The 15,837-nt window shown below is 39.6% G+C and overlaps 2 protein-coding genes across 3 annotated transcripts in view; one reads left to right on the forward strand and one right to left on the reverse strand.

Annotated features, from left to right (window-relative positions):
• Nucleotides 1–6,581, forward strand: part of Pax9 (paired box 9) — a 15,550-nt gene extending 8,969 nt beyond the window's left edge. Inside the window, exon 4 of one of the 2 annotated variants that reach the window (XM_031357302.1) lies at nt 4,998–6,581. In XM_031357302.1, coding sequence (XP_031213162.1) covers nt 4,998–5,252 — 255 coding nt within the window. In that variant the 3' untranslated portion in view covers nt 5,253–6,581. The remainder of the gene's footprint in view (nt 1–4,997) is intronic. The other variant, XM_031357303.1, reaches the window with a different exon arrangement.
• Nucleotides 6,582–7,991: 1,410 nt separating this feature from the next.
• The window catches only part of Slc25a21 (solute carrier family 25 member 21), a 465,218-nt gene continuing 457,372 nt past the window's right edge, over nt 7,992–15,837 (reverse strand). Inside the window, exons 8-10 of the mRNA XM_031357304.1 lie at nt 13,566–13,747; nt 12,712–12,764; nt 7,992–9,289 (exon numbers count right to left, since the gene is read on the reverse strand). Coding sequence (XP_031213164.1) covers nt 9,228–9,289; nt 12,712–12,764; nt 13,566–13,747 — 297 coding nt within the window. The 3' untranslated portion in view covers nt 7,992–9,227. The remainder of the gene's footprint in view (nt 9,290–12,711; nt 12,765–13,565; nt 13,748–15,837) is intronic.

Raw genomic sequence — 15,837 nt, forward strand, 5'->3', positions numbered from 1 at the left:
TCACAAGTGTTTGGATACTAACGTATTTCCATCTTAGAGTTGGAGGAATACATAGAACAAGCATAAATCAAATAGTGAAGGGCTGGTTGGAACTCTTATTTACTTTTGCCAATAGCTTTATTCATTTAGCTTGCTTAAAGTAAATGCTTGTCCTGTGATAGGGTGGTGGTGGTAAACTCTTTATTTCATTCTTAAAACAAGAGAATCATATCTTTTGCATTCACAAGTCTTCAGTAAGTCATTTATGAAATGCCTCTTGTGTGTCCCATTTTGTGAGTCTACAGGGTGACTGAGGCAGGTCTCTGTCCTCCACAGTCTGCCAGTCCAGCCATGTGATCACTTAACATGAGCTATATATTACACCATCGGTCTTTTCCTAGATTTCTTCTAGTGTTCATGAGATAAAACCTGTCTTTTCCTGAGACAACTCAACATATAGAAAATTTACTTTCTCTGGTGCTCATAATGTATCTGTTCCACTTAGTATTAGTAAATCTCATTTCCAAAATGAAGTGGAGGGTTGCTGGCTTTAAGGAGGGAATTACAGACTTCTTTCAGAGAAAAGAATTCTTACTGCTTTCTTGGAAGGTCTATGTGAAAAGGGGTCGATGGGTTGAAGTCTTATTTATGAAATATTTAGGCAAAGTCATTTTCAAAAATGAGATTTCTATTGCATTCCTATTGCAGGGTTTCATGTGTAAAATTTGTTTACTTTTCCCTGGGGATTCTGTTCGTTGGTTGATTTATAAATCATATTTACAATCCAATTAAATAGTGTAATTTAACATGTTTGCTCCTACTATATTTATGGTGTACATTTGGGAACCTAACTAGCTTTTTAGATTAATTACATGCCCTTCACTGAAAACATTGAACAGATTTGGGGAGTTCACGTTTAAGTTTCCTCCTTCACAGGAAAACATAAACAAACACCAAGGCTACCTGTGCTTGTTTTCCTTCGCTGTGGAAAATTTTACCCTTTCGGGGATTTCTTTATAAAGAACAATATCTTTACCCAGTAGAGATTTATTACTTTTGCTAATGTCATGTTTCAAAATTAATAGTGAGAAAATTGGTATTTATTGAGACACTGGAGTAAATGGACAGTAAAGGTGGCTGAGGGGCAGGGGCGTTTTAAAGCACATTTGTGTTTGCCTGCTTATTCCCCCAGCTTCTTCCCCCAGATTTTGAAATTTGAACACCCAACAGCAGAATGAGACTTTAAGACACCCCCCTTGTCCCAGTCAAGTTAGACATGATTTACTCTCCTTAGGTCGAGGGTTTTGTATCCTTTCTCTTCCTTTAAGCGGCCACCGTGTGCCCCCTCTTGCGCCCCCCATGCTCCCCCCCATACACACACTTCACGAGATGAAGCTGCCTCTCTGAACTTGATGCTCTCTCCTGAGTCTTCCTCAGACTTTCTCAGACAGAGGGAACTAAAATACTAACCTGACAACCAGTAAATATGGCGGTATTTTGAGAACCGTGATCTATTCACTATTACTACACATAATAACATAAAGTTAACTTTAGTATTTTAGGTATGAGAACTTAGGTAGATATTAAAAAATTCATAGGATATTGTTACATTTGATAAATGAATCAAGTTATGGAGCAAATGTGAAAGTAGGCACACATACGTGGGCCCATGTAAGCAGACTGCAGGCAGAACAACAGAATAGCTTATGGCGCATCATGAACGAGGGTGTAAGTAGTAAATTATGTCCCCTGCACCCCACCAATAAAACAGCAGTGATAGAAAAGAGAATTCAATAGCAGATATTTTCTGCTAGATAGATCATTAATATGCCATGCATATTAAATCTTTTGGCATTAGGCACCAAATGTAGAGTCAAGTTTTCTATTATTTAAAAACTAATTTTAATATTTTCCTCCTGTGTGGGAAATTGAACCTGGGACTATACACATACTAGGCTATAGCTATTGAGCTGTACTACCAGGCCTTAATATTCTTATTTTGTTTATCTGGGTGCACACTGGTACTAGTAGTATTAAATATTAATCAATGTTAGACAGGGGCCAAACACAGATATGGATACCTTTCCATAATTCTACTTGGATGATTACATTTTAAACTAATTTTAATACATTTTTGAGGAAATAAAATAATATAGTAATGAATAAATGCAATTAGATCAATAATTATGTAATGCTATACTACACCCCACCTGCCTTTGTAATTTGATGGCCACCTAGATTTTCATTCCCCAAGAACTCAGTAAGTTCCTTTGAGACATAATTAGTTAATCTTAAAAAGGGGATACAAATTTTTTTCCTCTGAAAAATAAAAAGATCTAATAAAGAGATTTGAGTTCTAGGAGAGGAAAGAATTGCTTAATAATGCTGTAGTTTGGAGATAACTTTCACCTCCTTTTGACTGTCTAGGAAAAGCACCACGGTAGACTAGAGAAGACCCAATAGCATCAGACAGGAAGGACGAACTTTACATACATGGCTATCGACTTTCTAACTCACCTTGAAAGGAAGAAAGAATTTCAGTTTTATTGAACAATGATATAATGTCATTTCATTTTAATTGTTTTAAGCTTTACCTAAAAGGACATCATTTGCAGAGAGTGGAAAATACATTTTAATGCCATCTTGGTATAATAGTGTATACCTGTGATCTTTGGTTCGAGGGTTACAGGGCATGATTTAGAGTCCAATCTGGGTACATAGTGAGACCCTGCTTAAGAACAAAAACATAAGATGGGCATAACAGTGCATATGCTTTTAACTCCAGTACTTGGGAGACAGAGGCAGAGAGTCAGTTAGAGGCAGAGGCAGAGGCAGAGGCAGAGAGGCAGAGAGGCAGAGGCAGAGGCAGAGACAGGCAGAGTCAGAGGCAAGGCAGAGGCAGAGGCAGAGGCAGAGGCAGAGGCAGAGGCAGAGGAGGCAGAGGCAGAGGCAGAGGCAGAGGCGGGAAGATCTCTAAGGTTTGAGGCCAACCTGGTCTACATAGTGAGTACCAGAATAGCCCTAACTAACAAAAACCCAAACAAAAACATTTAAATTCCAATTGAACATTACATTATATTCTGATATATTATCTTGTAATTGTAATAAACTGAACAGTTTAAAATGAGATATTGTTTGTTCTCTCTCTCTCTCTCTCTCTCTCTCTCTCTCTCTGTGTGTGTGTGTGTGTGTGTGTGCATGTGCATGTGTGTTTGGAGACAGGGCTTCTCTGTTTAGCCTTAGCTGTCCTGGAACTTATTCTGTAGACCAGGCTGGCCTTGAACTTACAGAAATCTGCCTGCCTCTGCTTCCTGAGTGCCGGGATTAAAGGTGTGGGCCACTACTGCCAGGATGAGCTATTGTTTATTAATCCTTATAATTTTATAAAATCTGTTGGATATTTCTAGGTGTCTGGGACATAGGAGGTACTCAAGGATCTTTTCTTTTATCTTTTATTTTTAAAAGAATACACAGTGACAAACAGAAGAATATAAGACATGTGTCCTTATAGACCAAAAATATAAGGTGAGGTTTTGTCAGAATCTATGAGTAGGCTAATGTACATCTATATATAATGTACCATATACATGTGTGTATGTATATAAATGTGTATAGACATTCCTTTTGCACTCAGAAAATAGGCTTCACCATTATGCTTTCATAGAGGTGGAAATAAAAATGACCAAATGACTTAATTCAAAAATAATTTCTGAAATGGAGTGATAAGAGATACAGTTCATTGATGGGCTGCATACTTGGTGTATACAAAGTCCTGAGTATACAAAATAAAAGCATCACTTATGTTGTAACTTAATTGGGCAAAGCATCTAAAATGTGCCTGATTTACTGAGCTCTGTGGATTAAATCACATTATTTAATACAATTCCGGCATTTATGTTACTTTTTCTTTAGGAAATATGTTGACATGTTAGTCTAGTCAGTACCGGGAAACAAGGTTTACTCTTTATCTTTAAACAGAGTAGAAACTGGGAGAAAAAAAAAAAAAAAGAACCACTTGAAAAAGGGTGGGGAGCATCCATGCCAGAGAGGGATTAGAGATCAGGGTGTTTTCGGTGTTGTTAATAGTAACGATACCAACAATGATTTATTGGACGCCAAGAAAGCATTGGTTTCCAGGCGAGCCTGCCTGCCAGAGCTGCTGCATTTTGTTTGCAAACAAAGATTTCACATTAAACTCCTTTAAAGAGAGTTATTTGTCCATATGGCTTTAAAAAAGAGAGAGAGTGAGAGAACCCTGAACTTTGCAAATGCAAAATTTCCAATTAAAAAACTCAACATATTCATTCATATTTATGGGAAAAAAATTCCGTTCTGATTGTGAAAAAAAAATAACATCCACCAACCTTTAAAAAACAAGCTCCAACCCAAAACAACAAGGAAACCAATAGCAAAAACCCTTACTAGAAAAATCCCAAGTTTCTGTGTCCTTGTCCAAGTGACATTTTCAACATGACATCTTGAAATATGGCCCGTGCTTTATTTAACAGAAGACTTGTCCATTTTGAGTTTCGAACACATCAACCCACACTTTGTGCCCTTCTCTCCTGGAACTGAAAGCTACATGAGACAGGTCTGTCACAAAGATCCAAGGAAAGAGCCAAGTGCTGGCAAGCGCCCGGAAGGGTGGCAGAGGCAGTGCAGTGTTGAGCAGACTCCCGAGTACTTCATCTCAGTTGACACTTTCTCACCCTGCTTCTCCTTCATGTATTTTTAAATCACAAAAGCAAGAATGCATTTTTTGCTGCTTGTAGCTTCCAAAAACCTTCTGTGGAAAGAACAGCGTCTTGCTTTTCAGCACTGTGTTTAAAGAGCAAGACAGGATACCCTTAGGTCAAAGTAAGGTTAAAAGGAAGTCTAGGGGGGCTGAAAAAAAACAGTCCAGATGTAGAGCCAGAGTGTTGTTAACTCACTCAGAATTTCTTTTCGGTGTCTATGGACTGGAGAGATGTTAAATGCTGTAATGTGATTGTCTTTCGTTTCTTCTCTCTTCCTCTCAGGCACCGAATGGTCTCCCAGCTGTGAGCAGTTTTGTATCAGCATCCAGCATGGCTCCTTACCCTACACCAGCCCAAGTGTCACCCTACATGACCTACAGTGCTGCTCCTTCTGGTTATGTTGCTGGACATGGGTGGCAACATGCTGGCAGCACCCCATTGTCTCCCCATAACTGTGACATTCCCGCATCACTGGCTTTCAAGGGAATGCAGGCAGCCAGAGAAGGTAGTCATTCTGTCACGGCCTCTGCACTCTGATGGGAACTTCTGCTCCAGCAGCCTCAATTGGGTCTCCCCTTTCAGCACATCCTCCCTCTCTTCACACCCCACCCATCCAGTGGTCTAACTTTACTGCCTCAAGAGCTGGCTTTATGGATTCATAATCTTTGTGCTGATGACACTTAAATATTTCTTGTTGTAACTTCCTTTTTTCCAGGAAATCTGGCATAACTCTAGGATTTAAAAACAAAAGCAACTCTAGAGTTGGAATGAGACATTTGTGTTGCCCGCACACTGTTTTAACACAGCAAAGAAACCCATTCCCCTCAAAGGGCTTATGGAACTTTGTAGACCTGTCTTTGGTAAAACCACACGTGTATATTTATTCTAAATCAACCTGAACTTTTGAAACGTGCAATTGTTGAGATTTTGCAAAATCAATAAAGGAAAACAGATGTAGAAAAAAAAGTTATGTGATACCCTCTAATCACAATAAGGTGACCAAATAAGCTTTAATTCACCATTAGGAAACCAATCAATAACAGACTTGTGTGATCTTTTGTTTTGTTTTAAGAGATGATGTATTTTGTTGAAAAATATGTATAGAACTCAAGCAATATTGGAATTTTGCTCCTTTTGTTGTTTTGACTTGGTTCCCAATACAGTAATGTTTGTATTTCTATGAGATTGTAAATATGGACTGTGGATTTCTTCATTCCGTGGGATACCCCTCCACCAATACCAACACCTCTCTTTTATCTTTCTTTCTTTGCAAAGGTGACTTTCTGGTGATGTATTTTTCTCTGGTGGTGGGCCACTTGGGGTCCTGGACCTGGACTTGCCCCCAGGTTGTGTGTATTCAGTAAAGGCTTCAACATCTCATGAAGGATACTTTTTTTTTTTTCTACAGCAGAGGACTCAAAACACAGATAAAATAAGCCAGGTTTTAGTTTGTATCCCAGTCAAACAACACACATGTCAAGCACAGGACAACAAAAAGGCTGTGACATACCTGTACCACAATGCTCTAACAGAAGTCACTAGAAACACATCTAATGTGAAATGGGTTTTTGTTGTTGTTTGCTTTTGTTTTTGTTTTGTTTTGCTTTGTTTTGCAAAGACACTTAAAATGAACTTTATGCGATGGAAAACCACTGTGAAATGAAATTGTACTGTTTTTGTTGGCTTACCTGTGTGTGCAGCAATCTCAGCCCCACGTTTATCTGGTAACTTAAAAGGAAATGGAGAATTCTTCTCTAATGAATGTAGTAACAAAGGCTTGCTGTGACGTTTACATTGTGTACTGAAGCATGTTTCATGTGTAGGTCAATTGGTATTGGTATCAGAAATACAAATGTTATTTAATTTTTAACAAATTTTTTTTATTCACTTATGGAATTACGGAACAGAGATTAGCTGCTAAGCCTTTCTAGACCAATTTGATTTTTATTTTAATGTTATGAATAGAGTTACAGGGCATCCATATGTGTGTGACCATGTGATTTTATGTTTTATTTTATAATAGTTCATTTTCTTGGGCAAGATCCTACAGTTTGCATTCCTTCTGCTGCTTGGCAAAATAGAGTTAAAATTAACTTTTAGGACATTGGCACCATTCATCTATTGAGATATTAATGTACTGTAGGGTGTCTTGGTATTAATTCCACTCAATAGCTAAACAGGTATGGAATGTTTGATATGCAGTTGTATTCAAGGAACTAGGTCCCCCGCCCCTCGCAAACAGCTTGGAGAATTGTCTTATGTCTTATAGAGAGCTTCATACTGCATTTCTTTTAAAGCAACCAACACTCATAGCTGCAGACAGGATTATATCTTTAGGAGAGGAGTGAGCAGAAGGAGCTGGAGCTAATGAACTCTCAGGGCCATAGAATCCCTTTGATCTTATAAAACTCCCCATTGACAACTGGGATTCCCCCATGTGGTAAGAAGACAGACTTGTAACCAATTGGCATTATGATCCAATCCAATATTTTGGTGGGGACTTTCAAATCATGCTGTCCAGAAACTTGTCTGCTATCCAGGAAAATCTGAGTTAAAGCACAGAATTATTCTGTATCTAATAGGGTTTTAGGCGACTATTTGGGATGTGGCAAAGTAGCAATTGCTTGTATGGAAACATAACTGATAATGCTATTTTCCTAATCTAAGTTAAGAGGTCTTATTGTTATTTATATTTTTCTGGTTTTTGTATTTTTAAGAAATTAATATTAATGGTGTCAGAGTTTTCTTTTGCATTCTTGCTCCTCTCTCCAGGTCTTTGGTAAATCCACACAGAGCAATTTTAAAAGACAATGGAAAGCAGTGTTGGTTATTCATAGCCACTTATGACTCGAAGCCACATTAACAACCAAGAACAGAAACACAGTGAGGTAGGGCCTGCTAGATCTGCAAGCCTGTTGCTGTTAACGCTAGCCTCCTTCTGACGCTCAGAGGGGAACATTTTCTAAGTTGGCACATGCACCCTTCAGAATTCCTTTTCTGCCCTGTTCTGTGCCTTTAGGCCTCCTGCAGAGGACTCTAGTGTGCATCACCTTCCAGGACAGAAAGCAGCCATGCAACACAGACCCACTCTTCCTGCTCCTGGCTTTCTGTGTTTTTAATGACCCACATATTGAATATTGGGCTGAAGTACAAATGAAAAAAAAATCATGTTGGGAAAGATGTACAGCAGAAGGCTCTGTATGTATATAGAGGATGTCAAAAGCCTTTTATTTTTATACTTCAGATGCTCTAAATTAATAAATACAAATAATTACCATGTCATCTTCACTGTTTATTTTCAAAATGTTTTGGTGAGATTGCCTCTAGTGGAAATACCCCACAGGAGGTGTTAAGAACAGGTGTCATCTAAAACATGTTGTGATTTTTTTCTTGACCATAGCTACATGGTGCAGACATAAAAATAAGCTTTGGGTATATCAAGACCAAAAAACCTACCTTTTTGTTTTGTTTTGTTTTCAGAATACATATTAGTACATGAGTGCTTGGAAATGCTCAAGAATGTATTTTCACTTTTGAGACATTTGCCACTTAATGTAGACATTTTAATATTCTAAATAGTCTTATACTCCACAATGTGACTTAACAGTAGGAATATGGAGATAGTTTTATTCCCTGCATCCTCTTTAAGGATGGGTGTTTGGAGGCATGTTTGAACAACAGAGAAGGGCCCGAAGAGTCCATTCAATTTGTGACCTAACAGAGAAGGGCCCGAAGAGTACACTCAATTTGTGACCTAACCCCCCCCAAAAAAATTAGTAACAAATCTTGTTTTCAAAATGAACTATGTAAAAGAAAGAAGTTTAATATAATATCATGTACTCTATTTTTAATAAAAGTCTTCAAATAGCATGATTTTAAAATATCCACGTAAGTCATCATGTGAAATATAAAATACATTTAGGGAAATAGAGCCTGAGGGTATATTAATTACTAAAGAAAATCAATAGACTCACATTTTTACTCAGCACTCACAAAATTAAACATTCTTAAAAGCTGTTTTGGTGTATTTAAATTTTTTTCTTACTTCTTTTTAAAATATAATTTATGGAAAAGTAATTCCTTATGAAATGTGTTTAAATTTTGACTTATATCTCAGTCTTTCTTTGAATAATTCTCAGAAAACTAGCTGCAGAACAATTTATTTTCAAGAATTTATGGATTTATGGACCTTTTCAGAGGAATTATCAAATGAGTTTTCATGGTGAAATAGCATGAGCTAGACACTCTGTATAGCTTTTTATGAACTGTGTCTGGTCTCTGCCCTATTGATCCCTAACTCACAAACCCCACTGCTTCATGTTACTTTCCTTCCCACAGTGTTATGTATATGGCCCAAACTATCATGTCAATTTGTCTAAAAATTTATAAAACATCGAAACAGGCTTTGCTCCTGGGCAGGCTCTCTTCCCCTCTTCATGGGTGTGTCTTGCTTGTCTTCTCTTCCTGGGGCTGCAGATCTGTTATGCCAAGAGGAAAGCGCTTCTCAATCCATCACCACTTTTCCTGCAGCCATGCATAGGTGTGTTCATACACCAGCAACATCACCCCACCACCTGGAACAGAGGAGAGCTACATCTCATCGCAGTCCTGGGAAGGGCTGTGGCCACTGCTCTTCCCACCCCCAACCCCGCACCACCAAGTCTCAGGGGGCCTTATTGGGGAGGCTGGGGACTTCTGGAATCATCAGTGGCTCTGATATACAGATAGAAAATGATTATGGAAAATTCTCACAGCAAAATCAAGACCATCTTGAGTCTCCAAATACATTTTTCCCTCTGAGTTTTTGCAACTTTTATAATTTCTCATCAGATTCTTTTTCAGGAACTTTCAATTTTAAAAAAAGTAAATAAATAAAGACATATTTAGTCATATAAAGGCATGGGACTTTTCTGCAAACAAAAATTTTCAGATTCCTCACATCTAGGCAAGAGATTTCTCTTTTCCAGACATAACTGGCATCGTTTTTGGGTGTATTCAAGAAAGAATTCTCCAAGATCATGATTTGACAGATGAGTCTGGCTTTTAAACTGGATTGTGATGTTTGAAAATTGATTTCTGAATATTTTAAAACTCTGTTTTGTAAAAGGAAGTTGGGAGCTAAGATTATTCCACATATCTGCCTCAAATATACAGATTTGAACTTCAGAATTTGGAAGTAGAGTTGGGTGGCATGGGACCTCCCTTTGTCATAGATGAGAATGTTATATACCTGCTTGTGCAGTGGCTGGCTGTAAACGTAAAAAGAAATATGATTCCGGAGAATAAGCACAGAGGATATAGGATGCATGCACATGGGGCAAGCCATCTGCCATGCTCTCGCTGTGTTCTACCTGATAGAGCAAATAGGATGTGTGTCGTAATTTAGAATGGCCTAACTGTGTGAGGGAAAAAAAGTTACAAACCTAAATGTGGACAAATACTCCAAGCATGACTGAGAACAGGCTTGGCTATAGGAATGGAAGGTTGACTTCTCTTGGAAAGAAAAAGAACTTGATTTGGATCTTAGCTACTTTGCACACACTGCCATAAGATTAAAAAAAAAATCTACTGGCTGCACATGTTTATATAACCATAAACCAAAGATAATTATCTGCTTGTAATTTTCATTTTTAACCATGAAGATGCTCTATTAAACTTCCATCAGCTGATACAGCCCTCTTGGAGTTCTAAAACTACAAACAAGTAACAACCAAGAAGCAGCCCCATCAGACGGTTGTTAGTGTCTACGTGATCATAAAAGTTACTTTTACTAACTGCTTACAATATAAAGCATGCACACACGTACCCACTCCCCCTAGCCCCCAGAGAGAGAGAGAGACAGACAGACAGACAGACAGAAACAGACAGATTCACTCACACAGAGAGACAGAGACAGAGAGCCACATACAGGTAGATAGATAGATAGATAGATAGATAGATAGATAGATAGATAGATAGATAGATAGATAGATAGACAGACAGACAGACAGACAGACAGACAGACAGACAGACAGACAGACTAGTTTTCAGTCTAGTGAGATCTAGAGCAGAAATTAGGCTGGACTCTTTTGCAGGTGGCATCTCATTGTTGGCCATGTAGGGCTGCTAAGGAATTTACAACAAGATGAAATGTTTGTCTAGGATGAAGACGTTCCCTTCCCCCACCTGCCTTTCTTTTTTTCCTCTTTCCTCCCTCTACTCTCTCCACACCTCTCCCTTCCTTCCTTCTTCCTTTCCTTCCTTCCTTGTGGTGTTGGGGATTAAACTCAAGGCCTAGTGAATGTTACCTGTATCTTCTACCCCTGATCTCTACCCTGTGACCTCTACCCTGTGTATCCTAACTTTAATTTTTGAATTTTACTTTAGATCCTCCCCCTACACTCCTTTGCCCACTGAGTCCACTGGCCTCCATTTTCTTTTATACTATCTTCTTTTTTTCTACCTTAACTATGATTGTTGTTAACTCAAAGTCTTACCTTTCTCCTCTGACTTACTTTCTAGGACTTTTCTAGGACATTCAAAATGAAGGAGAGGCCAGGGGCTTGTATTAGGCTCTTTATAATCTGGTTGAGGCTTGACAGTAATACAGCAATGCTTTTTGTTGCACATGACACCAGGGCGACTTAGGATAGCTCAAGAAGAAACATTTAAAAACTTGAGCAGACATTTGGAAGCCTCTAACAGAACTTGGGGGCAGATTATTTAAGAGTTTTGGTTCAAGGTTCCAATCAACTACCATTTTAACTCCATTCTCCATAGTTAGTTTTTATCTCTGCTCTTTTGAGAAAGCTGGGTTAGGGCTTTGTCCTGTGGCTCTTCACTACCATTAGGCCTACTAGCAAGTCTTGACTGTTGGCTGAAGGAAAAGTACAATATTCCTGATGCTGTTTTATTCCTGAGTTGGTTTTGACACGTGGGCCGATGATTAACCGGAGGCAGGTTTAGATCTCACATGTGAAGAAAAATCCATGTTTAAAAGCTCACAGAGGTTGGGGTAAGAGATGGAGACGGGTGGGATGATTTTTGAATACACAAAAGTGTGAACTGTTCTCCAGCTTCGTCTCAAGTCCTCCCTTAGCTAAGGTGGGCACACAGACCAGTTTTCCAGATTTAGATGCGAGTGTAAACATCTATGCGTGAGTATGGGAGTACATTGGTGTTAAAATTGAGGAATGGCAAAGAGAGAAGAGAGTGTTCCAGAGAAGACTACCAGGATATCTAAGGACGGGTACACGATCTGGCTTAAAAAAAAAAAAATGTGTGTGTGGTCTAGAACATATGCTCATACTTAATCATAGGGTGGCTTGTAATCCGGGGCTATTTGCCCAGGCGGTTGAGTCTCCTGCAGCTATTTTCTTATCTATTTACATAGAGGCAGCTGCCTCTCCTTGTGGAGGGTGACAGGCTTTTTTTTTTTTTTTTTTTTTTTTTCCCACCTCTGTTTCCTATCCTTAGATAGGGCCCCCAAGCCAGGATTCTCCATTACCAAACTGAGGGAGGCTGGGATAAGTGAGTGGCCTCAAACAGCTTCACTCCACAGAAGTGACTGGGAATGAAGCTCAGGGAAGCAATTTCTGTTCATGCTCTGGGAAGCAATTTCTCTTCCTTTTATCTGTTGGAAATGAAGGGGAGGCAGAGAGCGAGACTGAGGCTGGAGCCCAAGAGAGACTTTTACCAACTGGTTTTTCTGAAATCCTCCACTCAGCCAGAAGCTATTGTGTATACTTTGGAGTTTACTCAGGCTTCAGTATGTGTGGACTTAAGCTTGGCGCTAGCTCTCATTAACTTACAGCAAAGCCATACATAGTATTTATGAACAAAGGTAGAGCGCTTCTGATGGATGCTTTCAGGATCTTGAACAGGTGACTTTATATCTTCAACTTTTCATTCCCTCCCTGTGTGGTAAACTTGTATGGTGTTTCAGATCTATGCTGGTAACAGGAGAGACACCAGGACAATAAAAGAGGGAGGACGTAAATAGTGAGGTCATCGTTACCTGGTCCAAGTCTCATCACCTTAGGGAGCAGGCCTTTGTATAAGGCTAAAATCCTGTAACAGAAAAGGGGCAGCATTTTTGTATTCTGGAAATAGGTAGTAGCTCTCACCATTCGCCAAATGTGAAATTACACCCACCCCCAAACTGATGGTATCTGGCTCAGTATTTACTGGGCCAAATTGGATGAAGGGAAAGAGTTAATCAGCTCTTTATTACAGGCTGTGTTGGTCTTGTCCAATCAGAAACTTGACTTTCATCAGTGAGATGGTTCTTGCTTTCAAGACAGCTGTGTATATGGGCAAAATGACTTTTGTAATTGAATTTAGAAGACCACAAGCACAGTCTTCACATTAGGAAACATGATGCAGTTTAGATCAAAATAATAAAGTATCACTTGTTTACTGGAGAATATTGGTGGGAAAGGGAGAGAGAGAAGAGGCAGAAACTAAAACTTAGGAAAAAAAAAGATCAGAAAAAGATCAGAAAAAGGCAAATACTTAAAAGTTTAAGAATCCAGATATTTTGATTAGATTTTTAGTTGGAAGACAAGTATTCTGCCTGTGTGCCAAAAGAGCATATGTAATAACATCGTGCTAAACGTGCTAGAGAATTTATTCGAGCATTCTCAGGCAAATACTCAGCCTATTATACACTCGTGCCTCTCTGCATGACCACGCTGGGCTGGTCGAAGGACACTGCCAATGTCTCCTTATTGTATGGCCTTGCAAAGCTTGCCATTTATACACAGACTTCCTTAGACGTAAGCCCAGCCTCTGGAGGCTTATTGGCTCTCATCAAAACAGACAAAAGCAATCCTTGACCCTAGCATACTTATTAAAGCAAGGATCTGTTACCCTTCTTCCCGGTAGACCATCTCCATTGTTTTGAAGCAGCTTCGGTACTTGATCTCTCCAGGAACTGGCTGGGGCCCTTGGATCCTACTCTTCGCAACATCAAAGGGGATGTTAAAGACTGAGCCCACTGTCCCTGAGACAAAACCAATCCCAAATTTTCTGAAAAACTCCAAGGTTGGATCCTAAAAGAAAGGAATAAAACAACAGAAGGGGAAGTGGAAGCTCCTAAATTGGTTAAACACAGTAAAGCGAGAAGTATGTGAGCAGAGAGAGCATCGCCCGCCGCCCCATCGCCCCCTAGCCCTCCCCGCCCCATCGCTCGCCCGGCACCCTCCTGTTATTCCAGCCGAGCACATTAGGATTTCCTAGGCTGGAACTTGTTTTCTTGACAATCCCATTGGCTATGTTTTTACACATGGTCTAAATTGCTGAAGTACACATTTCCTCACACAGGATTTATAAACACAGTTCATAAAGAAAGACTGGTATGGCATATGGGGATGATTTGTATAATTGGGCTTCACAATGTACTTAGTATTACTGTATCAAAACAGGAGAAATCCAAGCACACTATTAGCTAATTGGCCAGAATATTTTACAAATGACAGCAACTTCCACCATGAAGCCTACTAAAACGCTCGTGTGTGTGGACCCCAAATGTTAAATTAAATCAAGGCTACTCCTGGTCTGCTGCTATTCCCCTCCAGATTTTTTGCATTTATTTTCACGTGTAGCTTGATCCACTGTACTGAGAAGTGCTAGCTTCCTGTTATTAACAAACCGACTTGGGGCGGCTGCAAAACAGCCTGTGACATTCTGTGCATTAGAAACAGTAGTAAGTCACTGGGCTAATTGGCTCAAGAATTTACAATCCATTGTTCCTGAACCTTACTCTCCCTTCATGGAAGGGAAGAAAAGGAGAAAAGGGTCAGGAAGGAATGGAGGGAGGAGAGGGGGGGACAGGAGGAAGAAGAACCAGAAAGAGGAGGAAGAGGAGAAAAGGATCAGGAAGGAATGGGGGGGGGCAGGAGGAAGAAGAACCAGAAAGAGGAGGAGGAGGAGGAGAAGGAAACTCTTTTTTTTTTTTTCCTGTGAGTGGTGGGACTTGATTTTCCAATCCTCCTTGCCCTGCTTTCCAACATCAAAGGATTTAATTAGGTCTTACGTGGGAGTCACTTTCCTTGGGTCTATTTTTGTGGCCAGAGAACTTGCATTACTCTTTGTTATAATGAATTTGCTGGGAAGTTCTCATTATGTTTGCAGCCTTAGATTTTGCCCTGAAAAGATGCTGTATCTGATACTATGAGTGGCTAACTCTGACAGCCACTCCACTCCACTTTCCTCTGACTCTTCATCCATATTTCAGAGTCATTGTCACCCTGGAGCCACAGGGTCTTGTGACTACACCTTTTTCTTTTTCTTTTTCTTTTCTTTTTCTTTTTCTTTTTCCTTTAGCAGAACTAAAGTGCATATGTTTGTACATATACATACTTGGTTAAGAAAATGGCAGAGAGATGAGAAAGAATACATTCTTACATTGAGGTCTGAGCTCTATATGATTCTAGCTTCCATGGGAGAAGAAAAATTTCCGTAGGGCCCTAAATTCTCAACTAAACCAGGGGTCACACTCACTGAAGTGCCTGTGAGGTTAAATATAAAAAGCAAGAGCAAGGGATTAGGTAATACGTTTTGGATCTGAGCCATACAGGTGCCAGGGGTTTTAAAGGGATTTAAAAATCAACAGGGTGTTTCTGCAGGAGAAACAATGCTGGGACCACAGAACTGCTGAGCTGTGTTTAAATAATTCTCCATCCCTAGTCTTTCTCTTTTACAAGGAGAGAAAAATGTCTTGATGCTGCCCTTCTGCACTGCCGTACAGAAGCACCTGAGCTCCTGAGGGGGCAAATTTAGCACCTGCTCAAGTTGTCTGACCATGGATGAGTCATTAAACCCCTTGGAGCACAGTGTACAGAGGGGGTCTTTAACATCTACATCATTCATGCACTATATCATTTCCTGAGATGTACATGCCAAGTATTCTGAGTGCTATATAAGACTGGCAGAAAGCAGAGAGTGTTAGAGTGAACCATGTTTTCTTTAAAAAAGAAATTATATATTTGGTTGTCTATACATGTGTGTCCACTCATGCTGTGGCAAGTGTGTGGAGGTCAGAAAACAATTTTCAGGAGATAGTTCTCTCCTTCTGCCATGTGGGTTCTAGGTATAGAAGTCAGGGAAGTCAGGGTTAGGGGGTAAGTGTTCCCTCCCCCCC

Source organism: Mastomys coucha, unplaced genomic scaffold, assembly GCF_008632895.1.
Source record: "Mastomys coucha isolate ucsf_1 unplaced genomic scaffold, UCSF_Mcou_1 pScaffold6, whole genome shotgun sequence".
In the NCBI taxonomy this organism is placed as follows: Eukaryota; Metazoa; Chordata; class Mammalia; order Rodentia; family Muridae; genus Mastomys; species Mastomys coucha.